Source organism: Balaenoptera physalus (assembly GCF_965194825.1).
Source record: "Balaenoptera physalus genome assembly, chromosome: 3".
In the NCBI taxonomy this organism is placed as follows: Eukaryota; Metazoa; Chordata; class Mammalia; order Artiodactyla; family Balaenopteridae; genus Balaenoptera; species Balaenoptera physalus.
The window spans coordinates 58,504,514-58,529,829 of record NC_138890.1 but is presented as its reverse complement, the minus strand read 5'-3'; the positions used below and the strand labels follow the sequence as shown (position 1 = coordinate 58,529,829).

The 25,316-nt window shown below is 47.3% G+C and overlaps 1 protein-coding gene across 1 annotated transcript in view; it reads left to right on the top strand.

The window, feature by feature from the left end:
* Positions 1 to 3,221: 3,221 nt before the first annotated feature.
* Positions 3,222 to 25,316, top strand: part of LOC309657189 (uncharacterized protein) — a 357,540-nt gene continuing 335,445 nt past the window's right edge. Inside the window, exons 1-2 of the mRNA XM_082454336.1 lie at positions 3,222 to 4,369; positions 7,546 to 7,640. Coding sequence (XP_082310462.1) covers positions 7,610 to 7,640 — 31 coding nt within the window. The 5' untranslated portion in view covers positions 3,222 to 4,369; positions 7,546 to 7,609. The remainder of the gene's footprint in view (positions 4,370 to 7,545; positions 7,641 to 25,316) is intronic.

Genomic DNA, 25,316 nt, shown 5'->3' with positions numbered 1-25,316 from the left:
TATGTACTTATTTATTTATGGCTGCATTGGGTCTTGGTTGCTACACGCAGGCTTTCTCTAGTTGTGGTGAGCGGGGGGCTACTCTTGGTTGCAGTGTGCGGGCTTCTCATTGCGGTGGCTTCTCTTCTTGCAGAGCATGGGCTCTAGGTGCGCAGGCTTCAGTAGTTGTGGCTCGTGGGCTCAGTAGTTGTGGCTCGCAGGCTCTAGAGCGCAGGCTCTGTAGTTGTGGCGCACGGGCTTAGTTGCTCCACGGCATGTGGGATCTTCCTGGACCAGGGCTCAAACCCGTGTCCCCTGCATTGGCAGGCAGATTCTCAACCACTGTGCCATCAGGGAAGTCCCCGGAGTTTCTTATTAGGTAGAGTAGAGCCTAACAGCAACTTGGGGAAATGCTCATTAAAATGCAGACTCCTAGGCTTTAGCAGGATCTATGAAATCAGACTGTTTGGGGGTGAGCCTGAAAATCTGCATTTTAAACAGGACCCCCTCATCCACACTCCTTTGTGCTTCTGAGGCCCCTCAAGGGCTGAGAACTACTGTTAAAAAGATTCCTCCTTTTGATTTTATTTCCTCTAGTAATATTGTGGCTTCCTTACTTGGAAAGCCCTCCAACGTGCAGGGCTGAAGAGAAAAGTGACTGAAATCTGAGCATCTTTTTTGCAACTTTTCACACTTTGTGCTGCTACTGCTTAGCTGCAGCCAAGCTGTCTGTAATTTGTTTCCTCAAAAGCCTGCTGTCTCCCTCAAACTAGAAAAGACCGTTCCAGGGGAGGCCCGGTCCAAAAAGCCATGTGTTGTGGATGGTGGTGATCCTTCTACCCATCGGCCCTCTCATCCTGGATGTTCCAGGGAGTGGTGGCCGGAGGCTTCTGGTCTCCTGCCTTGCAAGTGCAGCCAGGAGGCCCTGAAATGGGGAGGGAGCCCAGATTACAGCCCCAGGTCATTCTGCTGTTTCATTTGTCTAATGCTGATGCTTTTCCGTGCACAGTTTGTTTCCCTTGGCCACCCTGCGCATGGCCTTTCCCCATGTGTGTTACCTGTATGTTACATGTGTATACATTGCCAGGTCGGCTTTACAGGGGGGCCACCCCCCGCTCAGTTCCTCACCTGCCCCCACCGTCCCACCTTCGTCTCCACCCCCAGAGCTGTTCTTTCCAGCTCATGGATCTGACCATGTCACCTAATAACTTATCTTGGGGACTGAACGACTATGAAAAAGAAATAGTGACCAGAAGGATAGCAGAAAGCCAAACCGTGGAGAATTGAATTCAAGATGAAAGAGAATTGTTGTCGTTTTAAACGTTGTTTGGTCATAAGTTTATTGTTTTCTACATTAAAAAAGTAATACGACTCACCAGGTGTTACATGCCTGTATGACCTTTGAAGTGGAAGGAAAAAGTTAAGAAAAAAATGTACTAATGGTTAATATAGACAATTTGGAAAATAAAAAGTTAGAAAGTAGAGGGGTAACAAGTTGCCAGCCGTTCCACTAGCCAAATCAAGCTACTGTCTGCTTTTGGGTGTGGTATAGCTTGGAGGATAAGGGCACAGGCCCTGAATCGGGCAAATCTTGAGTTCAGATCCCTTCTCTCCCTCGTCAGCTGTGGGCAACCATTGGGCAGCTTCATTATCCTCTTGTAGCTTCCGTTTTCTCCTTCATTAAGTGAGGATAAAAATAGTTCCTATCTTGCCGTGAAGATTAAATGAGATAAGAAGGTAAAGCAGTTAGCAGGATGCCTGGTGTTAGTTCCTTTTCATCTTGTTCACTTCCTTTCAGTCCTTTCACTGTAAGTAGTGTTTTTGTTTTCACATAGTTGTGATCACACTGTATGTATAATTTTATTTCCTGCAGGTATTGCTTAACATGACATGCCAAGCATTTTCCATGCTGTTTTCAACTCCTCATAAACATACATTTTAGTGGTTGTGTAATATCCAGTTGAATGGATATATCAGATACATCATAGTTTTGTTAACCATTTCTTTATTGTTAGTCATGGGCATTATTCCAGGTTCGTTGTTCGACATAACCTTATGTATGAACACCTTTACGTGTAAAATGTCACCCTCCTTCTCCCAATCACTACCAGTTACAACCATTTCCTTGAGGAAAATTCTTAGAAGGGAGATTATAAGGTCAAGCGGCATGAACACTTAAGTTTTTTGACCTGTCCTGCCAAATTGGTTCCTGTAAAGTTGGCCTCCACTTATATTTTCAAGGCAATGGATGAGACTCAGGCTGAGGGACCTAGATTTTGTTATGCAGGGCAGCTGCTGGGGGTGTCAGGGTTGGACACAATCAGTTGGAGTTTTAATGGATGCATCTAGCAGCCATTGGGAGTGTGGATGGGGGTAGGCCAATGTTAGGGGTTACGTGGTGAGACTCTGCACCAGGGCAGTGGTGCCATAACTGTCTGTGAACCTGGCCCTCTCCTCATGGCAACTATTGGTCCCATCTATAGGAGAACCTGTGGTCACAGTCTCATAATCCTGCTTTCTTTCTTTTTTTGTAGGTTCCATACAATTTGTTTATTTATTTTTTCCCTTTAAAAAAATTGAAGTATAGTTGATGTACAATATTATATAAGTTACAGGTGTACAATAAAGTGGTTCACAATTTTTAAAGGTTGTAATCCATTTATAGTTATTATAAAATATTGGCTATCTTTCCCATGTTGTACAATATATCCTTGTAGCTTATTTTATACATAATAGTTTGTACCTCTTAGTCCCCTACCCCTATATTGGCCCTCCCCCTCCCCACTGGCAACCACTAGTTTATTCTCTATATCTATGAGTCTGCTTCTTTTCTATTATATTAACTAGTTTGTTGTATATTTTAGATTCCACGTATAAGTGATAGCATACAATTTTTGTCCTTCTCTGTCTGACTTATTTTACTTAGGGTAATACCCTCCAAGTCCAACCATGTTGCCGCAAATGGCAAAATTTCATTCCTTTTTATGGCTGAGTAATATTCCATTGTGTGTAATATATATATATGTGTGTGTGTGTGTGTATATATATATATATATACACACATACACTATGTACATATAGTGTGTGATTGATATATATATATGTATATATATCACATCTTTTTTATCCATTCATCTGTTGATGAACACAGGTTGTCTCCATATCTTGGCAATTGTAAATAATGCTGCTGTGAACATTGGGGTGCATGTATCTTTTCTAATCTGTGTTTTTGTTTTTTTCAGATACATATCCAGGAGTGGAATTGCTGGGTCATATGGTAGTTCTATTTTTAGTTTTTTGAGAAATCTCCATACTGTTTTCCACAGTGGCTGTACCAGTTTACATTCCCACCAACAGTGTATGAAGCTTCCCTTTTCTCTCACAATCCTGTTTTCTTTGTGTGTTGCTCCACATATGTGAATTTATGCCCTTTCAGTCTCGCATAAGTAGCTTCATGTTGTTTTCATCCTCTGTGATCAAAATGACAAGGATTCTTCATCTTTAGGGATCACAGATTAATATAGTGAATTAGTCTGTGAGCCCTGGTGTCACTGCCTGCATTGGAATGTCAATCCTACCACTTATTATCTGTGATCCTGAGTCTCAGTTTCCCAGTCTGGGAAACGGTACCAACCTCATAGGATTAATCGAACAAGGTATTGTATGTTCAGCAAAGTGCTGCGTGTCTGGTATTATTCTTATCTATTTTCCTTTTTCTAAGTTAAAAGACTCTGGTAGAAGGAAACTAATGCAACCTCTAGATTTACCACTTTCCTTTCCTCTAAACCCGGCAAGGGCATCAGGATTGGGGAGCAATACCAGGAAGCCCACCTTGCCAAAATACGTGCCCTTGTGAAACTGTGGGGATGGGAGGGGAGAAGCTTGGGGAGGCCACAATGATAGGTGACCAACCATCCTGGGATGCAGTACTTTCAGTGCTAAAACCCGGACAGCCCCTGGCAACCTGGGTGGTTGGTCACCCTAGCATGATGGTAGTAGGTGACAGCATCTGGTAAAGTTGTCCAAGGGAGAGAGAACCAGAATCTGGAGTATTTGAGAAGGGTTTGCTGTTCCTTTAATTGCTGTTGGGCAAACCTATTTGGAAACTCATTTCACCTGGGAGTGAACTGGCTGCCAGAAATGAGGCCCACCTGGGGTACGGGGTGGGGGAGGGGAGATAATTGCCCTGCCCCCAGGAAGCCGGGCCAGGGCGATTCAATATCTGCTAGATTTGAAGGGTGTGAGTGGAGTGAAGGCTGCGTGCAGTCCTTGCTTTCCAATCCTGGCTGGTGTTCTGCTCTCATGTAGCCTTCTTTCTTGGCAGAAAGAGGGGTCAGTAGCCCTTCTTGGACGACTGAGTGGACGAGGGTTGGTTCCCGCTTCTGCCCAGGTACCTTCCGATTTTCTGGGTCTCTGTATGAACAGTACCCCCAAGACAGAGGCCGAGGGAGGGGAAAGTGGGCACGCTTAGGCTGCGGGCCAGTGCAGGGGGTGGTCAGTAGTTGGTATTTCCTCTTCCAGCCGTTTCAAAGCATTTTAAAATCGGATTAGCTTTTTGACAAACACTTGAAGGTTTGCTCTCCTCTGAGAGGCTCAAAGGGCTGAGGAAGAGCCTTCATCTGTTTACTTTTCCTTTATGTGGAAACTTACTTGGGCTGTTTCTATAACCAGCTTCCCCTCCCCCCAGACTCCCTCCCCGAAGCTTTGGAGCTGGTGGGAACTCACCAGCCACTAGGGCCCTGGCCCTCCCTCCGTGGTTTTCGGGCCTAATGAACTCTCATGCCTTCCAGGATTGCAGCCTTGAGCAGTAGGACTCGGGCGGCTCACTCTGCCCGGCATTGGCCTTGTAAATTTGCTGGGAGTGGAGAAGTGAGCTGAGAAGGGCTGGCCTGTGGACTCCATTGCCCTCTTGCAGGGCAGCCAACAGAAGTGGCATCTTTCCTCCCGGGTGTGGAGAAAGCCAGGAAGATGGGGGTGGGTAGCGGGGGGGGGGGATGGCGGGGGCCAAGCTGGGCCTGGTTTTAGAGAGCAGAGAGCTGGCCCCATCAGGGCTCCTCTTCCTCTCTCTTTTTAATTAGCCCCCTGCTAGGGGGTCAGGCAATGTGTGCGTTGGGAAGAGCAGGGAGAGGAGACAGGTGACCAGGTGTGTGCATGGATGTACATAACAGAGAATCCAGGCTGGAGGTGGGTGCTGGAGCTGTGGAAGGGAAGGAGGGCAGGTGGTCAAGATGGACCTCTGTGTTTCATTTTGTTAGTATGTTATATAACAAGTTAAAAGTGCATATTAAGCCAGAGAAGTATCCCCTGTGATCAGTCTGATCACGGCTAGACGAAATACAGGGTCAGGAAGATTCAGGAACGGCTTCCCAGAGGAGGTGGCAGGTAAACTGAGATCAAGAGACAAGTGGGGGTCGCTAGATTTGTACATTCAACGAAGATTTGGGGAGTGTCTGCTGCGTGTCAGATACTGCTCTAGAAGCTAGAAAGCTGGAGGAGAGCAAAACACATAGAGACCCTGCCCTCATGGAGCTTATAGCTTTTAGCCCAGTGGAGGGAGACAGATGAACAGAAAGATCCTATGATGTCGGGTGGTGTTAAAGAAACAGACCTCTGACACCTGTTGAAGTGGTAGGGAAGCCTTCATTGAAGGCAAGTGCAATAGGGAAAAGAGATTGAGTTCAACTCTGAGCATGGCAAAGACAGCTGGGGTTTAGAACCAATCAACAGACTGAGGGGGTCAGTGGATGAGGTAGACATCAAGGGGAGGCAATTCTCGCTAAACCAACTTAACAGGATTCTTGCAGAAGGCAGGCCAAGGACTTAGACATCAAAGGTGGGTAATGAGGACCTTGATCGGATCTCAAGGGTAGGGGAAGACTTAGCAGGATTCTTTGCTGAAGGCAGGCCAAGGGCAGGGCCTCATTGAGAAGAGGGCTCAGAGGAGCCTGATTAAAGTTTGGTCAAGGAGAGAGCCTTTGTGGGGAAAGGTGCTGTGAATGAAAATAAAGCAGGTGGGGGTAGAGTGAGGAGTGAGTGATGGGGGTGCTTTTTAGGAGCAAGGCCCCTCTAGGGAGGTAATTTTCAGGCAGAAATTTATATCTCTTGAGGGAGCCAGAATTTCAAACACCCCAGAAGAAGGTGCTCTGGGTAGAGGAAACAGCAAGTGCAACGGCCCTGAGGTATATTTGAGGAATAGCAAGGAGGAGGTAGTTTGTAAGGTCAGAGGAGGGGGTGGATGAGGGTAGAGCACAAGGGCCTTGGAGGCTGTGATGAGAAGGGGTGAGAGGGCAGGAAGGAAGGAGGATTTGGAGCCAGGGTAAGAGGAAGCCTGCAAGCGGTTCTGGGTTGCGCCGGCATAAAAAAGGAGTATGTGCCAAGGAGCACGCTTGGGGGCGGGGGAGGGAAGGCGGCAAGGAGTGTTTCTGAAATCCTAGGTGTACAATGTGGGGAAAACAAAGGAGGTGGCGGGGTGTGGGGTCGGGGCGGGCCTGGTGCAGAGGAGAGGAAGGTGAGGAGCCAAACGGGGAGGGGCAGATCAGGGGCGTCATTTGCCATCTTCTCAGTCAGGGTTTCTCAATCATTTAAATGAGAGCCTCTGTCCTTGCGTAAAAATCGGGCAATTCAGGGAGGAAGGCCTCTTCCTTTAATTTCAAGGAGAACTATAGAAGCCAGAAAGAAGGGTCGGTTGAAATAAAGTTGGAACTCGTCTAGTTCCTCCGGCTGCGCTTCTTGTAAATAGCGCCCTCCCAGTGTTGGAAAGGCATCAGTAGGGTCGTCGCAGCTGCTGGGGAACGTCCTTCCTGTTGAGATGCGCAGGACTTGGCTGTGCGTGTGCATCCGCGTGCGGAGTGCCTGGAAGTAGGGCGTGAGAGCGCAGGTCAAGAAGTTCAGGACCCCGAGCCCACTCATTTTACCCTCGGGGGGCGGCCCCACTTCCTCTGGGGGCCCTGGCTTCCCTCTGGCAGGTCTTCAGCTAAGAAGTCTGCAGAAGTCATTGGCCAGGCTTAGAACAGATCCTTTGTGCCAAAGGGGTTGGTGGTGTGGTGTGGAGGGGTGGGAGCCCCTTGGCTGAACCAGGATGCCCTTCACGAGCGGTGAGCCCTGCTGAGCACCGGGATTTTGGGGGGAGAGGGAGAAATGGGATTGGGCGGCCAGGGTAGTTTGGCCACATGTGAGTTAAAAAGCAGATGAAAACCCACAGAGTAACCAGACATTCTTCTCTTTGCATGCAAGATCCTGCCGAATGCTGGAAGAGGAAGGAGTATTTTTCTTGCTTTTTAGACATTACATCCTGTGAGGGGAAGATTTGGAACAGATGGGGGCCAGGGGGCCCCATTGTATTTGCTTATTTCCCCCTCCCCTCCTCCCACAACCAGAAATGTTTTTTTTTTTTTTAAACCTAGAGAAGTTAACTCAGGGGAAAAAAAAAAGTCCTGTAGAGTAGGAAAGTAAGATTATCAGGGGTCGGGGAGAAAAATCCACAAGGTTCCAGAAAGAATTTACTTTACCTTGCAAAGCCTTCTTCTAAGTCCAAAGATAGATAATTAACTGAAAATTTCGTTTTAGGTTTAATGGCTCTTCCAGCGACATCTGCATTTATGAGGGGGGAAAGAAAAAGGATCCCTAACAGATGGAGAAAGAGGCCCTCTGGGTAGAGAAAGGTAAGGAGTGTTTCTGAAATCTTAGGCGCACAATGTGGGAAAAACAAAGTGGGTAATGTCTTGTGGGAGCTGCTCAAGTGTTGGCATGAGTTCCACCCCCACTTGTGTTCTGCTGGATGGGTTGCCTTAGAGAAGACCGTAGGAGAGGTGATGTAAAATGGTCTGTGATGTATTTGATTGGCTGCGTGGGGTCCCTGGTAGAGTGATGTCCCTGGCATGGCTGTGGGCAGCTGGACGGCTGGTAGGATGTTTGCCCCCAAACTGCAGCTGGTCCTTTATGCTGATGAATGGCCAGAGCAGGATTCTCCTTCTTGTGAACCCGGAAGGGGGCTCTGCCCGTGGGGTCGGATGGCAGTAACTAGTCCGGGTGGACCAGCTGAACTGCACACTGCTGTTTGATCTGACACCCCACCACCCGCCTCAGGGAATGTGGGCTGACTGCATGTGAAAAGGAGAGGGCAGGACCGAGAGAGCAGCCTTTGTGTTTTCCTTCTAACTGTCCTTTCTGGCTCCTTGAAGCCTGTGTTGGGCTGGTTTCTTCCTTCTAGGGAGGGGATTGTGTGCTCCGGGGTCTGGTCGAAGAGACAGATTACCAGCTCAGGTTCCCAGTTGCTATGGAGAGCCATGTCTGGGGGTGGAAGGGGCTAGGAAGTTGGGTTCCTTCTCATCCGGTGAGATACATGCAAGCTTCTACAAGAAAGACACAGCCTAAAAATCACGTGACAAGAGAGATACAAGGCCTAGTGCCTAGATAGGATGGGATCTCCTGTCTAGATTTTCAGTCTTAACTTCTAGCATTAGACATTGTAACTAGATACAGTGCAGCTGGAGTGCTAGGCTCTCCCTCCTTCTGTTGTTAAAATCCCCATAGGCGTTATCGGGTCCTTGGAAAAGATGCTAGAAGCGCAGCAGACATTACTTACCGTTACCTACTGGGCACTGCATTTTGGACTTCAGGGGACATGTCAGTGAATGAAATAAAGGTCCCAATCCCACAGAGCCCAAATGCAAATGTAAGAGCATTTCACTCTGTAGTGGCATCACCAGGGCCAGACAGGCATACACACGAGAGACCAAATGAGTTCATTTAGCTGCAGGAATTGAGCGCCCGCTCTTTGGGAGACCCTGTGGATGCCCGCAGTGGAGGACAGGACACACCCAGACCCCACCTCTTTGGAGCTGCAGTCTGGTTGGGTATATGAACTCATAAGAGGTTCTTGAGCTACAGGCTGTGAGCAGTACTGCAGCAGAGAACCTAAAGGGTGCTGTGGGCCCTTCATGCAGATTTGGGGAATTGGGAACACCTTCCCAGAGAAGTGAATTTCAAGTTAATGCACGAGTAAGAAGAGGTAACGATAGTGTTGACTCTTAGTTGGCCCTGTAAGGTCTTCTGGTTCTGACGTCATTTTTTTAAAAAAATAAATTTATTTTATTTTTATTTATTTTTGGCTGTGTTGGTTCTTTGTTGCTGTGCGTGGGCTTTCTGTAGCTGCGGAGAGCGGGGGCTGCTCTTGTTTGCAGTGCGCGGGCTTCTCATTGTGGTGGCTTCTCTTGCTGCGGAGCACCGGCTCTAGAGTGCAGGCCCAGTGGTTGTGGCCCACGGGCTTAGTTGCTCCATGGCATGTGGGATCTTCCCAGACCTGTGCTCGAACCCGTGTCCCCTGAATTGGCAGGTGGATTCTTAACCACTGCGCCACCAGAGAAGCCCCTGACATCATTTTTTATGTACCCTCTTTTTTTTTTAATTAATTAATTTTATTTATTTATTTATTTAAGCTGTGTTGGGTCTTTGTTGCTGTGAGCAGGCTTTCTCTAGTTGCGGCGAGCGGGGGCTACTCTTCATTGCGGTGCACAGGCTTCTCATTGCGGTGCCTTCTCTTGTTGCAAAGCATGGGCTCTAGGTGCACGGGCTTCAGTAGTTGTGGCGCTCAGGCTCAGTAGTTGTGACTCGCAGGCTCTAGAGCGCAGGCTCAGTAGTTGTGGCACACGGGCTTAGCTGCTCCACAGCATGTGGGATCTTCCCAGACCAGGGATCGAACCTGTGTCCCCTGCATTGGCAGGCGGATTCTTAACCACTGCGCCATCAGGGAAGTCCCTATGTACCCTCTTTTACTCTGAAAAGTGCTTAATTAAGATGGTGAATTGCATGGCACCCTACTGTGTGCCAAGCAGTGCTGCAGGGGCTCCATGATTAGAATCGTGCTGGCTCATAGTTAAGTACTCAAAACTGAGCTGTTTGCTGGTCACTTACCTCAAGTCAAAGACTAACAGTGGCTTTAATCAGAATGGCATTTATTGTTGACTAAACAAGAAATCTGGGGTTGGTGGTCCTAAGGTTGCCAGTGGCCGACCAGTGACAAAAAGACGAAGATTCTTTCTGTTCTGCCATCAGGGCCAGCTATGTAATTTGTGGGGCCTGGTGCAAAAGGAAAAATGTGAGACCTCTTTTCAAAAAGCAGGAAAAAATTGCCGTTTAAGGTACTAAAACATAAAGCTTTTAACTTTCTTTTATAGCTTCCTTTGACTTGTCATGATACATTTTTTTAATTTGCTGTTGAACATTCTAGGTAAAGAAAAATTAACGTATTAGCATGAATTTTACCATTTATCTTTATCATGCAGTCCCAGTTTTAGGTGCAAACATTAAAGTATTTACCTTGCCTGCAAAATTACCCAAATTATACAGTTATATTCACAATTATATTCAAATAAGCTAATGGTTAAGTGGTCTTTTTAAGAAGCTAATTTTCTTCTGAAATGCTCAAATTTATCTATTAGAAGTAGTAAGAGGCAGAATATAATTAATAATTAATACTAACATTTTAATCAAAATTAAGAGCTGAAAGTCATTTAATGTTTTGAAAATTAAATCTTAGCTTTGCTTTTTAAAAATGTAATGTCTGCAATTACAGTGCTCAATGTCCATTTCATTTCCAAAATAAAGAATTAGTATTACGCTTCATGCATGTTATATTTCATATATATGTGAGTTGTGTATCTGCATATATGACACATATGTGTGCAACATGATATAATTTTGCAGAAAGCTGCTCAGCCACCATGTACAACTGGTGCTAATATAGGACCGATTTGTGGAACCATGAATAGGAACAGAAACAAGGAAAGGGATGTTTAGCACTCCTGAGCTTCTGTACTTCATTTTGCAAGAACGTGTTGCATTTGTGCTGAGATGAAGTGTTGAGAAGCACACTTGTCTGCTCTCTTTCCGGAGTTCTCCCCACACTCCACAGCAGTGTTGGTCTCTGGGGCTGGCCAAAGCACGGTCCACACACCTCTGCTCAATACAGTTACCTTTAGTTTTGAGGACCTAGGGCCAGAGGTGTGACGTGTTTCCCCGGGGCCCGAACCGTGTTAGTCATCATAGCAGATGTTGAGGGTTATGGGTCGTGCTGTGTGATTCTGAGTGACAGGGGTGCCCGTGTGTTCTTTAACTTGTACGTGTGGTCTGTGATAGATGGGACCCTCTAGAGCCTGGGGCGCCGGGCAGGGGCTTCTCTTGCTTGGTTCCAAGAATAGTACTGTATTTTCTAGGAGCACTCTGTAGACTTCCTCTTCCATTTCATTGGCCGGAATTAATCACGGGCAAAAAGAAGGCAGGTTTCTATAAGTTATACCAATCACGATGGAGTCCCTGGAATGAACACATGGCCCCTGAACAAATCTGGGGTTCTGTTAGTGAGGAAGAAGGGAAAATTGTTTGCTACTCAACCAGAGATATCCCCACAGTTATTGCTCCCATTTTCCTGAAGGGGAAATTGAAGCATAGGGAGGTTGAAGTCATACACCTAGGACGCGGTGGGACTGTGGTTGGAATCCAGGAAACCTGAGTGTACAGTCACCCTCACCACTCTGCTTACTGCTTCCTGTGGCTGATGAGTAGGGGTTAACCACACTGGGGAGTGAGGACATAAAGCGGGGTGAAAAGAGTATTCCAAGCAGAGGAAAAGGCATGTGCAGAAGTCTAGAGAGAGGCAAGGGATGGCATGGTCTAGCTGAAGATTGAAATATATTGAGAGAGCCTTGGATCTATCCTTTGAGGGGGGGCCAATTGAGGGATGGGGCTGGAGAGTGTTTGCAGCTGGGGTAGCTAGGTGGAGACGGGAGATGGCAAGACTGGAAATAGGCACAGGCTGGGAGGCTGTTGAAAGATTCCAGTAGAGGGGAGAGAGTGGTAACTGAAATAGGGGAGGGGGAAGGGAGTGTAAGCAGTCAAGAGCTACTTAGAGAACAGAATTGATAGGATTTCTTTATCAGGGAGAAGGAGAAAGAAGAACCAAGGATGACACCTGAGTTTATGGCTTGGAAATGGGTTAGCGGATGTGCCATGCGGATACAGAAAACAGGAGGTGGTGCCATGGGTGGGGGGAGTATGAGTCTACTTTTTTCTGTTTAGTTTGATTTTGGACATGTTGAGTTCACGGAGATAATAGTGGAGCTGCCCCCATAGACATTAGAGTCTGAAACTCAGGAGAGAAGTGTAGACTGCAGAGAGATGAGGCCTTCTTCAACATGTAGAACCTCTGGGTTCCACCGTGGGTGAGCGTGTAACGTGTGGAAAGAGACTCTAGGACAGAGCCTCAGAATCCCAGTGTATAAGGAAAAGGAGCAAACTGGGAAGGAGCTGCCTCCACTAGAAGAAGCCAGGAGAATTTGGTGTCACTAAAGCCAAGCAAAGGGAGCCTTAAGACGGAGAGAGAGATGGCGCTTGAGAAGTGAGTGCCGAGAAGGTCATGGATGATTGTAGCAAGAGCAGTGCCCCCGAGTTGAGGAGGAGACAGCGAGAATGCAGGGAGTTGACAGGACACTGCGAGGTGGGGAAGTTAAGGGAAGGTGATAACATCATTCAAGGTACCTGAAAGTGAAGGGACAGGTAATGGTATGGGAGGATCCAGGGAAGGTTTAAAAAACTGGGGAAGGCTGGAGCATGTTGAATTGTGGGTGAGAAGTAGACCTCTGAGAGATCAGAAGTTGAAGATGCAGAGAGGAGATGGGGAGTGAATAGTACAAAGAACTGAGAAGGCAGGAGAGGGTGGGATCCAGGGCTGAGACTGAGACTCTGTCTGAGGGAGGGACGTGGCTCCCATCTGAACGGGTGAGGACGAGGCAAGGAGGATACAGATGTGGGAGAGTGTGTGGGACTGAGAGGTTGATATTTGTTTCCTTTGTAAGGTAGCCGGAAGAGAGGCGGCGGTAGGTCCCATGCAATATATGGGACATACTTACATTAAAAGATATTCACTGTGTATCTGAAATTCAAATTTATTTTATCTGGCAGTCCTAACTGGGACTGGCAAAGGATGTAGCTGGTCCTGTTGGGGAGACATAGGACGGTAGCAAGGAGGTGTCGCAGGCTCTGAGGAGTTTTGCTCTGTGAAGTGTCTGAGCGGGCGAGGTGTTGGGTATGGAGACTGGGTTTGCCGTGGCTCTAACTTGGGAGATAGTCTCCAGCAGGACCCAGTCTCCTGAGTGTCAGTGTGGAGAAGGCAGATGGTGTGGGAGGTCTGGATTAGACAGTTTGCCATCTCACTTGGGTGAAACCCAAAGGCGTCATCACCTTGGTTTGTTTGAGGCCCTGCCCTTCTCCCACCTCATCCCCGCCCTCTCCCACCCTTGCCGTGCTCCCTGCAGCCTCGGGGCAGCTTGCTGTTCCTCAGACACTCCAAGCTCATTTAGATCTCCGGCCTCTGCTCCCATAGTTTCTTCTGCCCGGAATGCTCCTCCTCAAGGTAATCGCAAGATGTATGGCCTTTGCTTACTGTGAGTCCCTCAGAGGCTTGCCCGGGTCCCTTTTTCACGACGGCACCACCCCCTCTGCCCGCCAGGCTGCTCTGTTTTGATTCACGTCATTTCTCACCTCCTGATATATTATGTATATTGATCCAATTTTTGTTTCTTCCCATTAAAATGAAAGCACCACCAGAATAAAGATATCTTGCTCTTGGACGTAACCCCTGTTCCTAGGTATGCAGAGGAAACTTAAATATTTGGTGGACTGTTAAATAAAATAATGATAAATATAGGATACCTTATGAATATTTTAGATCATACTTTTATAGGTGAATTTTTAAAATCCCTCTGTGTGTGTGTGTGTGTATGTATCAATGATCAGCAGTAAAAGGAGTGAACTACTTGGTACATGCACCGACATAGATGAATCTCGAGTGCATTCTAAGTGAAAGAAGCCAGACTCAAAAGGCTACACACTGAAGAACTTCATGATATTCTGGAAATATAACTTCATGATACTCAGTTATAAGGCCATAAAGCAAACCAGTGGTTGCCAGGGGCTGGGAATGGGGGGCGGGGTTGGCACAGAGGAATTTTTGAGGGGTATGGAAATGTTCTGTATCTTGATTGTGGTGGTGGTCACACAGCTGTGTGCATTCACTAACATTGGTAGAACTCTACTAAAAAGGGTGAATCTTACTGTATGTAAGTCATACCTCAGTAAACGTGAGTAAAAAAACCGCTTTCTCACCTAGATTTTGATTGTAGTATTTGGGCATTTCTTGTGACTGTTGGCTAATAATTCATTTTGCCTGGGTGGCAAAGTAACCCCAGCTCGATGGTGTCATTCATGCTTACCGCTGCCAGTGAATACCTGTGCCAAGAAACTAACTTGTTCTTAAAGTGGAAGAGATTTGTTAAGGTGGAACTCTGTTGGTTTCCTTTCCAGCATCTCCCACTTCCTTCTGGGAAGAGAACACCTTTTCCTGTGTGGCTAGAAGGGACTGACCTTTGCCCTGTGTCCCTAGGACTGGGCTGTTGAATGTAGCCAGTTGAGTCCTTCCTAGCACTTCTCTGCCAGAGCTCTTGGGGAAGATGATGTACTTTTGCTGGAATTGGTAGGATGTAAATGTGAGCCTGTTGGTGAATCTTCTTTTTTTTTTTTTAAAGATTTCTTCCACTGAAGGCAATTTATTGATTCTGTTGGTGAATATCTTGCTTACTGAATGGAGAAAGAAAGACAAATAGAGCCCTGATGTTTGAGCACCTAGATCCAGCCGTGCCTGAAGCTGGATGTGCACTCTGGACAACCCAGTAACATGAGCTAATGAATTCCACTCTTCTCCACTTAAGCCATGTCGACTTTGGTGGCTTCTATCAATCATAGCTGAGTTCTGACTCATACGTTGAAAATGAGAAGTTCTTGATCTATGAGGTGAGAGGATAGTAAAAGATTAGACAGTTAACTAAATTAATGAGTTGTGAGAGGAAGTTGTCCTAATTTCTCCTAGCCTTTTTATTATGGAAGCAGGAGCAGGGACAGAGGGTTGAGATGGGGATGAATGAGGGAGATTGAAGGGTGTGCAGACAGGTATACCCCTGGCCAAATGGGGCTGGGGATGCCAGGGCCCCATGCCCTACCAGCTGGAGGTCCCTGGCTGGCTGAAGAGGGTCTGGAGTCAGTGGGATTGGAGAGAGCTGGACTGTAAGCCAGCCCTGGGCTCCTGCCCTCAATTCCTGAGCCTCGCTTTCCTTCTCATAAACCCGGAGTGCTGCCTGCCTGCCTGCCTGCTTGCCCTCCTCAGGGTTTGTGAGAGAGGCTCCAAGGAGTTGACAGTCTCTGAAAACCATTGACACTCTGTGGCTTCATTTGGTTAAAGGTAGGAGGCTGGATGAGACAAGGACTAGATAGACCCTTGGTGTCTGAGGAACTTGGGCTGTGATCTACCTTCTTTGCACGAATTGTGGATGACAGATCTTTGGTGAAAGGAGGGTGAGAGGAAGCATGAAAGTAGGGCCCAGGGACTGAGAGTTCCTTAGGGGTCAGTGATGTGTTTGAGGAAGGAGTTTTCTGAAGGGTGTGCTGGGCAAGGGGCCTGTGGCAGTTTTCTGGCTGGAGTTGTTAGTTCAATGCCTTTTACGTATTAGAAAGAGGGAAAGACATCTTTTTTCCTTTCTACCTTTTAAAAAATGATGTAGAGTTTTTCCAAATACAAAAGAATTGCTTATTTAAGGATTTTGAAAATACAGAAAAGTAAACATGAGGAAATAATACCACCTATGATCATGCTACTTTCAGAGATATCACTGGTAATACTTAAAAAAAAAAAAATTTATTTATTTATTTATGGCTGCATTGGGTCTTTGTTGCTGCGTGTGGGCTTTTCTCTAGTTGCGTAGAGTGGGGGCTACTCTTCATTGGGGAGCCATGGCTCTAGGTGTATGGGCTTCAGTAGTTGTGGCATGTGGGCTTAGTAGTTGTGGCTCACGAGCTCTAGAGTGCAGGCTCAGTAGTTGTGGCACATGGGCTTAGTTGCTCTGTGGCTTGTGGGATCTTTCCGGACCAGGGCTCAAGCCCATATCCCCTGCATTGGCAGGTGGATTCTTATCCACTGTGCCACCAGGGAAGTCCCCAGCCCTGGTAATACTTTTGTATTTCCTTCCAGTATTTGTGTGCCTACGTGTATTAGCGATGGCTTATATGTAAAATTTGATTCTACTGTCTATATAGCTTTAGAATTTGTTTTTCACTTAATAGGTAACATAAACATTTTCCTATATCTTTGTGTTTTTGTAGGCTGATTTTTTAGTTTAGTTGTGTTTCACCATATAGATGTATTTCTTTTATTGGACAGAAGATCATTTCCCATTTTTTAGGATTATAAAATAGTGTGGTTAAATCTTTAGATGTATTTTTTTTGTACACGTCCTTGAATAATTTTGTAGGACAGAGCTTTAGAAGTGGAATTATTAGGTCACATGTGATGTCCACTTAAGAATTTTTGTCCTCATCTGGCCAGGTTGCCCCTGGTTAAGTCAGGCCACCTTGCTGTCTACTGGTGATGCACCAGGATTCAGATTTCTCTGATCCCTGGCCCTTGCTGGGTATTACTGGGTTTTTAGGAACTTGCTAATTGATATGTGGGAAAAGCTTTCTCGTTTTTATTTTAATTATGCCCTTTTCTGGTTACCAGTAAGGCTGCCCAATTTTTTCCCCATAGAATTAAGTTATTTGTATGTTTTTGTGAATTGCTCTTCACGCCCTTCATTCATTTTCCAGTTGCGGTGCTTGTATGTTTCTTTCTGATTTATAATGACTCTGCTTACAGTGAGAATGTTAGCCCTTTGTGGGGATTGATACATTTTTAAGAGTGCAGTGAAGTATCTTAATAATGGATCTTTTATCAAAGTCAAGGCAGAAGTCTTGGTTCTGGCGGTGGTGATGGTGGAATCTGATGATGTCCACCCGCTTCCCTGCACACAAATCCAGAAATAGAGTATCTTATAATGTCTTAGAGTGCAGCCGGGCTGTTTACCTTTATTTCACAGACTGTTACCCTTAGCCTGGAAAGGGGTAACTGGCGCAACCCCACAGCCGGCTACAGGCAGAGCCGGGGCCCTGCACTTGTGCTCAGATGACCGCTTTGCACCGCCTGGGAGGTCTCCGTCTCTTCTCCCAGGCTTCCAGACCCTCCTCCCTGGAGGCTTTGGGGCCTAGATGATGCGTATTTTTATACTAGCCACTCTACTAGAAAACAAAATCTGTTCAAAGCCGTGTTACAGGTTTTTCCAGAACTTTTAGCTTTTCAGAATCCACTTACTTCCCTTGCCCCCAGCAGTTACCATTTGAATTTCCCAATCTGCAGCTTCCTTTGTAACCGCGCGCGTTCACTGGGTCCAAAGGGACCTTTCCCCCAAGGGATTTGGTTCCCTGGGACGGGGCTGGGCAGGTGGAGCCCTTCCACTGACCTGGGGCAGCCTCCCCAAGAGCGCTGAGCCTCCTCAGGCATTTCTGCAGGTCCGCAACGGATGTGGACTCTCTTTCCCTCTCTCTCAAAGGTTCTTTCATTTAAATATGTGCATACATTTTTCTCCTGCCGCTCTTCCCCCCCCCCAACTAAGAATGAAGTTAGAGGCTTCGTTTGCTAAATTTAGCTCCTGCTGACGCACCATCCCTCCCGCTAGCAGTCTCCTCCTGTCTCAGTGTTTCTCTCAGCCTCGCTTGGGGTAGATGAACACCATCACATCCTACATAATGTTTAGCTCGGAGGCATTTCCAGATGGGAAATAACGTTTCTGTACTTTCGTGTTCTCTGCGTGCATAGATGGTTGGGAAGTGGGGGGCTGGCAGCCAGCCTGTTAGAAGCAAAGATCCACGGGGCGGTGGCAGGAGAACCAGTGCAGTGGTTGTTAGAGGTTTGCTCGTGCTGAGCAGGGGAGAGAGGTGGCCCTCAGGAGATCCGGGATGGGATTTGACTGGGACGTGACTGGAGAATGTTCAGGGAGGGGAGGCCCTCCTACTTGAAGCAAGCCTTAGGGAGGTTAAAGAAAAAATTATTCTGACACTCGTTAAAATGATAAGGAAGATTCTATTTAGGGCTATTGCGATAGGGGTACTGCAGTAGTGGGGAGAGATGGGGCTCAACTCTGAATACAAAGACAGGTGGGGATTTACCCCCAAGGAACAGGGTGAGGGCCTCAGTGGATGGAAAATTACTAAGAGGTGACATCAAGGGTAGGGGATTCTCTCTAAACTGACTTAGCAGGATTCTTGCTAAGACTGGGCTATTCAGGCCTGGCAAGGAAGGCCAAGGTCAAGGCCTCATTGAGAAGAGGGCTTGGGGCTCAGAGAAGCCTAATGACAGTTTGGTCAAGGAGAGAATCTTTGTCAGTCTGTCCTCTTGTTCAAGGACAGAGGAGACATTCTCCTTTTGAACAATGTAAGTTCATTTCACATTCAGTCACCTTTTGTTCATTAAAGACCAGCTGAACCATCTGTTGGACTTGGCAGTGGAGGATGTTTACTGGATGGTGTGAACTATCAGGCATTTAAATGAGGGAGTTCATGATCTGTTGTGGTGATGAGTCTTTTGAAGTTTTTATCACATTGTAGTCTGGCTTCAGCTTGCAAGGCTTCTTTAGATCTTGGCCGGAAAGGTCAGTCACGACCAGCCTGTACTTCCAGTAAGGAACTGGGCAGTCAGGTTGTAGGGCTCAGTGAAATCCACGACAGGATGGTGGGAGAAAATGGGAAACTAGAAGAATGGAGAATTTGGTAAGGACGGAAAATGTGCAAGATGGCAGGATCCAATACAATTTACAGGGACGTAACAAAGTAAAAGGTAAAATGTAATTTACCAAGAGGTGAAAAACAGCTCAAAGACAATGAACAGGACCAGAATTGGATACCCATAAGGGCGTGCTGTAGTTTTTTATTGAAACATAACATTTCTCTCTTCAGTGTCCAATGTTGGTCACTGAGTGGGTGTGTTAATGTCCACATGGAAGTGGCCTGGGGTCAGGCAGGTTGGGGTCAAATCCCTGAACTAGCTGTGAGATGTCGAGCAAATTGGTTGCCTTCCTAGTGTCTGTTTCCTGGGTTAGGAAATAGGATGCAATCATGAGCTAACATTTATTGAGTGTTTCTCATGGGTCAGGTGCTGCTGTAAGCATTTGAAATGCTTCACCTCTTTGAATAATTATTGGGTGCAGGTGAATGATCATCTCTTCTACAGAAAAGTAAACCAAGGCTTTGGTAAATCACGTTAACTTGTCCACAGATGATGCTGACGTGCAAGGAGAGATTGGTGTTCGTGTATTTAAAGTGAGTTGGGCACTTACTAGGTGCTGGCAGAGCCCCTGTCTTCTGTCTTCTGGGGGCGGCTCTCCTGTGAAGGACAGGGAGGCCCTGACCCAGCCCTTGGTGGCCACCGGGCAGGACCCAGCTGGGGGAAGTGGCAGGGCAGCTGCAGCCACTAGAGGCTTGCCCAGAGCCGCTTCTCACTGGCTGTGCGGGCCTGGCTGTGTACCGGCGGGCCTGTATCTCCATTGCTCCTCGCACCTCTGGGGTGGGCATCTCCCACCCTACCGTGCAGATGAAATCAAGGTTCTCAGAGGGTGACTACCTGCCCAAACACACAAGAAGTGGCGAGGCAGGGATTTGAGCCCAGGTCTGTCTGGCCCAGAGCCCTTGCTCTCTGCTCTGCTGTGCACCGTCAGTGACCAAGGAGGCTGACCCAGGCTAGGGGAGAACCTGTATGGGCAGTGTGGAGGCACTGAAGAAATAGTGGGTAATGGCATGGCCTTTGAAATCAGACAGACCGGGGCTCAGAGTCCTAGCTCTGAGACTTCTTAGCCGTGTGAGCATGAAAAGTGAGTTAACCTCTCTGACACTTGGTTCCCCCTCTAAAATGAGGTGGTCATAACTACGAAGGAGAGTGTGGGGAGGACATGAGAGAAAGTCTGTACGTAAGCATCCAGTAAATGGTGGCTGCTGTGGTTATGTGGGGCTTGCTGAGCCCTTTTAGATCCTTAGGGAGGGCAGACTCTGGAAGGTAAGCCTCTCAGATGTAGGAGAGGCCCTGGGCTTTACTTACTTGTCTTGGCATGTGTCCCTGGGAGGCATTTATCAGAAATATAGCCACTAAAGTTTGGAACGATGATGGGGGAGACTGGGGCTGGGTACGGTACCCCCACATCTGTCCAACTCCACTCTTCCTGGTGATGGTCCAACAGGAGAGGCCGGTAGGAAGTGGTGAGGATTAAATGCTCACGTACATGACACTCTTAGCCTCGTGCTTCACATGTGGGGAGTCCCCCAGCTTCTAACTGTGGCTCATTAATTTGTTGATTCCAGCAGTGTTTTAGATTCAGAGGTCACAGTGATGAACAAAACAAAGTCCCCACCCTCACGGAGGTCACATTCTAGGGGAGAAGATGGATAATAAACACGTAGGCAAATAGATTTGAATGCAGTATTGGGGAGTGCAGAACAGTACAGCAGTGTAAGGGGACAGAAGTCTTTTGGGGTGACCAGGAAGGTGACATGTGAGCAGAGACCCTAATGAAGCGAGGGCGCCAATCATGAGAATGCTGGGGGGCTCATCCCAGGCAGAGGCCCCGAGGTGGGGCTGAACCTGATACAGAGAGAAGGCCCATAGGAGTGTGGGCGGGGGAGGGGTAGGTGGGAAATGAGGCCAGGGTGGAAGCTACCAGATGTCATCAGGCCTTAAATGATTTTAATATGTTTTAAACAATCATTATTTCCAGATTTCCCCAGGCAGGTTTAGCTCTCCTTCCCCGTCTGCATTGTGTGTGCGCACAGCCATTGCAGCAGTGGTCACATGGGGTTGGCTCTTTGACCCCCACCCTGTGAGCCCTTTAGGCCAGGAACCATTGTCTGTTTTGCTTATACCTAGCATGAAGTACGTGCTTCTTCACACATTTAAAAATGAATTTGAGTGATAATGGGTCCTGTCTTTCAGGGGGTTTCTATGTGCCAGTCATGATGGTAAGAACTTACATATTTCATCATCCCATTAAGTCTTTCCAGTAGCCTCTCCCCAGGGTGTTGTACCCATTTTATTTTATTTTTTTAAACTTATTTTTTTTTAATTGCCTTCTTTTTAAAATTAATTAATTAATTTATTTTTGGCTGTGCTGGGTCTTCGTTGCTGTGCGCCTGCTTTCTCTCGTTGTGGCGAGCAGGAGCCACTCTTGATTGCGGTGCGTGGGCTTCTTATTGCGGTGGCTTCTCTTGTTGCAGAGCACGAGCTCTAAGCGCGCGGGCTCAGTAGTTGTGGCCTGCGGGCCCTAGAGCATGCAGGCGTCAGTAGTTGTGGCTCACGGGCTCAGTAGTTGTGGCTTGTGGGCTCAGTAGTTGTGGTGTACGGGCTTAGTTGCTCCATGGCATGTGGGATCATCCTGGATCAGGGATCGAACCTGTGTCCCCTGCATTGGCAGGCGGATTCTTAACCATTGGACCACCAGGGAAGTCCCATGTCCCCATTTTATAGGTAAGGAAATAAGCTCCAAGGATGGTCTGTGTTCCAAGGAAACACACCTAGGAATCTGCGGAGCTGGGATTTGAAGCCAGGACTGTGTTGAAGCAGCCATGCTTTCAACTATGACAAAGCCAGGAGCAGTTGTGGTTTCTGCCCTTCCCAGGGTTGTGGTGTGCACTGCCGTGGGTCCCGGCATCCCTCAGTGTTCTCGGTCCCTAAGGGGTCACTTTGCATCCCTGTGTGCCTGTGGCATCCCGTGGGGCCGTCCCTCAGCCCTCCTTGCTGCTTCATAATCCACAAATGGAAAAGTGGCACTTAGAGCAGATTTATTCAGGTGGGAGCTGCGTAAGACGTGAAAATAAGGCTTTTGAGCTGCTGCACGTAAACTGGAGTGTAAGTGAAAAGCTTTTTATTTGGTTTCGGAGCCAGACTTTGAGCAGCCAGTGGGGCCGTGCGGTCTGGAAGCGTGCATTACAGGCAGTGGGTCGGAACGGGGGCACTTTGATGGCGAGGAGGGCGAATGGCTCTGGTGCAGCTGGACCAGCCAAGAGGCCAGGATGTCAATAAACGGGACACAGAAAGCCTTTTCCGAAAAGATGGAAGGCGGGGAGGAGAGGAAAGACCGTGCCTCGCTCCTGGCGTATTTGAGAAAGAACATGCTTGAGGTAACACATGTTGGCAGCTTTTATAGCTTCCTCCCACTAATGTGCTGGGCAGGCCCAGAACAGGCCGGTGTTTTATTTTCATGTAACGAAACCCAGTGGATCAGAGGCAGCTCTCCAGCAGCGGCTCGCCTGGGGCCCTGCCCGTGGAGGGAGGCGGGGCGCCTGCGTCCAGGGCAGTGAGATGACCCCGCACACCCCCACTCCCCGCCACTGCCTGCTGCCCGTGCGAGCCTCAGGGAGGTGGGGGCGGGATGTGGGCTGGGATGCCCGGCCGCCTCTGGATGCTGGCTTGGCTTGTCGTGGTCCTTCAGTGTGGTCCCCTATGGCCAGTGTTGGTGAGGGAGGTGGTGGCGCTGTGAGAAGGTAGCCGTTCTGGAAGGCAGGCAAGCGCTGGTCGACACTGAGTGTTGAGGGTTAGGACCTGCGTAGGAACCGTAGCGCCAGGAACCTACAGAATGTTCTTTGTGCCTCTGGTTGCTGCTTGCCAAGGCGCTTTCCATGACTAGATGTAACTTGCATTTATAATCTCTTCTCTTTGGTAATACGTACATATGTGTGTGAGGTGTATTTGGACATGGGATTACGTGTGTGGGTAAAAATACATCTCCATTATGTTTTTGACCCACATGGGTGTGTTCCGCAACATTTTTGAGAGCCATGGGCTCGGGGACACTCCCGACTAGCTACTTTGAGACACTAACAAAACTCAGACTTCCCTTGGATGAGGGTAGGATCTGCTGTTTTGTTTCTGTTACAGACTCTTTCTCCCAGTTTTTATTTTAAAGCATGTTTTATCCTAAGAACTTTAGGTTTATTTTTAACCTGTATTAATTGTGGGAAAATGAGAATATCAACAAAAATAAGAAGCTAAAAGTCTTATCATTCAGTGTTATATATAAAATAGCTAAAGAACAAGGACCTCCTGTATAGCACAGGGAAATATCAATATATTAAATATCTTGTAATAACCTATAATGGAAATGAATCTGAAAAAGAATAGATATATGTATAACTGAATCACTTGGCTGTATACCTGAAACACTGTAAATCAACTATACTTCCATTAAAAAAAAAAATCCTATTATTCAGGATGATGGCTGCTGCCGCTTTTGGTGTTTGTATGTGCTTCCAGACACTTTCCTAATGACTATAAATTAATGTGACATAAAATCTAATTGATGATGGCTAACACTTGAACGTTATTATTTGCCAGCACTTTACGTGTATGCACTGATTTAATCACTCAACAATCTAGTGGTTGGTTTTATGATTAAACCTATTGTACAGATGAAGAAGCTGGGCCCAGAATGGTTAAATACCTTGCTTAAGGTACTAAGCTGAGATTTGAACCCCGGCAACCTGGTTCCCTAGCCTATGCTTTTAGCTACTCACTACACTATCTTTAAAAAGAATAGGGTAAAACTATCCATACTGACTTGTAACCTGCTTTTTTTCGCTTAACATATTATGAACCCATTTTTGTGTCGGTAGCCTTACATCTAGAGCATTATTCAAAATGGCTGTGGTGTGACCTATACAGGCTGAAAATGAAATTCTGATTTCCTCTGTGGCCATCTTGGGTAATAATTATTACTGCATTAAAAAATAGCAAACATCGAGGCTCTGAGCCTGGTGCTATGCTAAGAGCTGTATACATATTATCTAATTTAATCTTCATAGTAACTAGGGCTTCTGGCAGAAGAACGAGTTAGGGAGGATCAGGGGTAGACTTTCCAGGGTATCTCATTTACATAAAACCTCAAATTTAGATTTTTGACTTTATTTTCAAATAACATTATAGCTGCAGTAATATTTTTGTGTTTGTTAATTTTTAAAACAACTTGTTATTTTGAAATAGTTTGACTCAGAGGAAGTTGCAGAATAGTACAGAGGATTGCTGTGTACCCTTCACCTTGCTTCCCCCAATAATACCTTCTGTAACCATAGTAGACTGTCAAAACCAGAAAATTGACTTTCCTATTAGGTCAGGTTCTATGTTTGTTATTAATGTTAACACTTGTAAAAAAATAAATACTTAAAATGCATCATACCTGATAACCTAGTTCAGTACTTTTTGTTAAATATAGAGTCTCCAAGTGGAGAGGCTTGAGCTTCTCTCCTGCCTCAGAAAGGTGAACACTGTTATTAGCTCGACTCAATAGGTAAAGGGTGGAAGTCGAGAGGTTCAGTCACTTGCATGAGGTCACACAGCTATAGTGAGCTTCAGAGCTGGGACTTAAGCCCTCCGATTCTAAGATCTACACTGAGCCCCCATACTCCCAGCATCTCTCCTGGTTTGCTGCTGTTCAGGGCGAGGCTCTGAGTATAAGTAGGTGTGTGTTTATATGCATCCATGCGTGTGCGTGCACACACACGGGTACACACCACAGACGTTGCCCCGCACTCCAGAGCTGGAGCTGGCGAGGACCTGGAGTGGGGCGTTTAGCCTCACTCCTCACTTAACAGAGCAGTAAGGCTGGCATAGGGTCGCATCTGCTGTGTCCTGTGTTGGCCCACCCCCTAGGGTTACAGGCCAAATTCTCCCATAAACCCTCTCATTTTCTAGGTTACCTTTTGCAGCTCTCCTCGGGTTGCTGGTTTCTGCGTTTGCTGGCTTCCAGCTGCCCGGCTCTCCGTGGGCTCCACTCCCTTCTGGAGGTGCCAGGGGAGCCTGGGCAGTCAGGGGCTGAGCCTCCTGGGTTTCTTGCCCCTCCCGTTGCTTCTCCCCCCTCCCGTTGCTTCTCCCATCTGCCCACCCCGTGCCTCTCAGCCAGCGGCCGGGACTGCAGTAAAGAGAAAAAGCCGTTGGTGTAGGGAAGATCCAGGAAATCACGTTTTGCTGAAGTCCTGTCAGTAGGAAGAGATGGTCACCCGCACCCCCGTCAGGCCCTCTCTTTTACTGCCTTCTCTTCCACCTGCATTCAGAGCTTTAGCTGCCTTTTAGGTGACTTCTGTCACACCCAGAACAGACAAAATCCACCCCCTTCCCCTGCCTTCCCAGCCACAGTCATGGCCTGTCAGCAAAAGCAAGGCTGACGTGTGGGATTGAACACCTGTGTTTCTTGGAGAAATCAGGGTGCCCTCTAGTTGACCTCTGAAACAGCTCTGCCCAGACCGTTACTGGATTTTGCACATGGAGCCATGGGAGCGCAGAGCAGGCTTGTTCCAGACCCTCACCCGCCCACTTCAGAAATCCCAGATGTGCCTGCCGCTCTCAGTTGACCTGTCCATTGTGTGTGTGTGTGTGTAGGTGTGGAAGA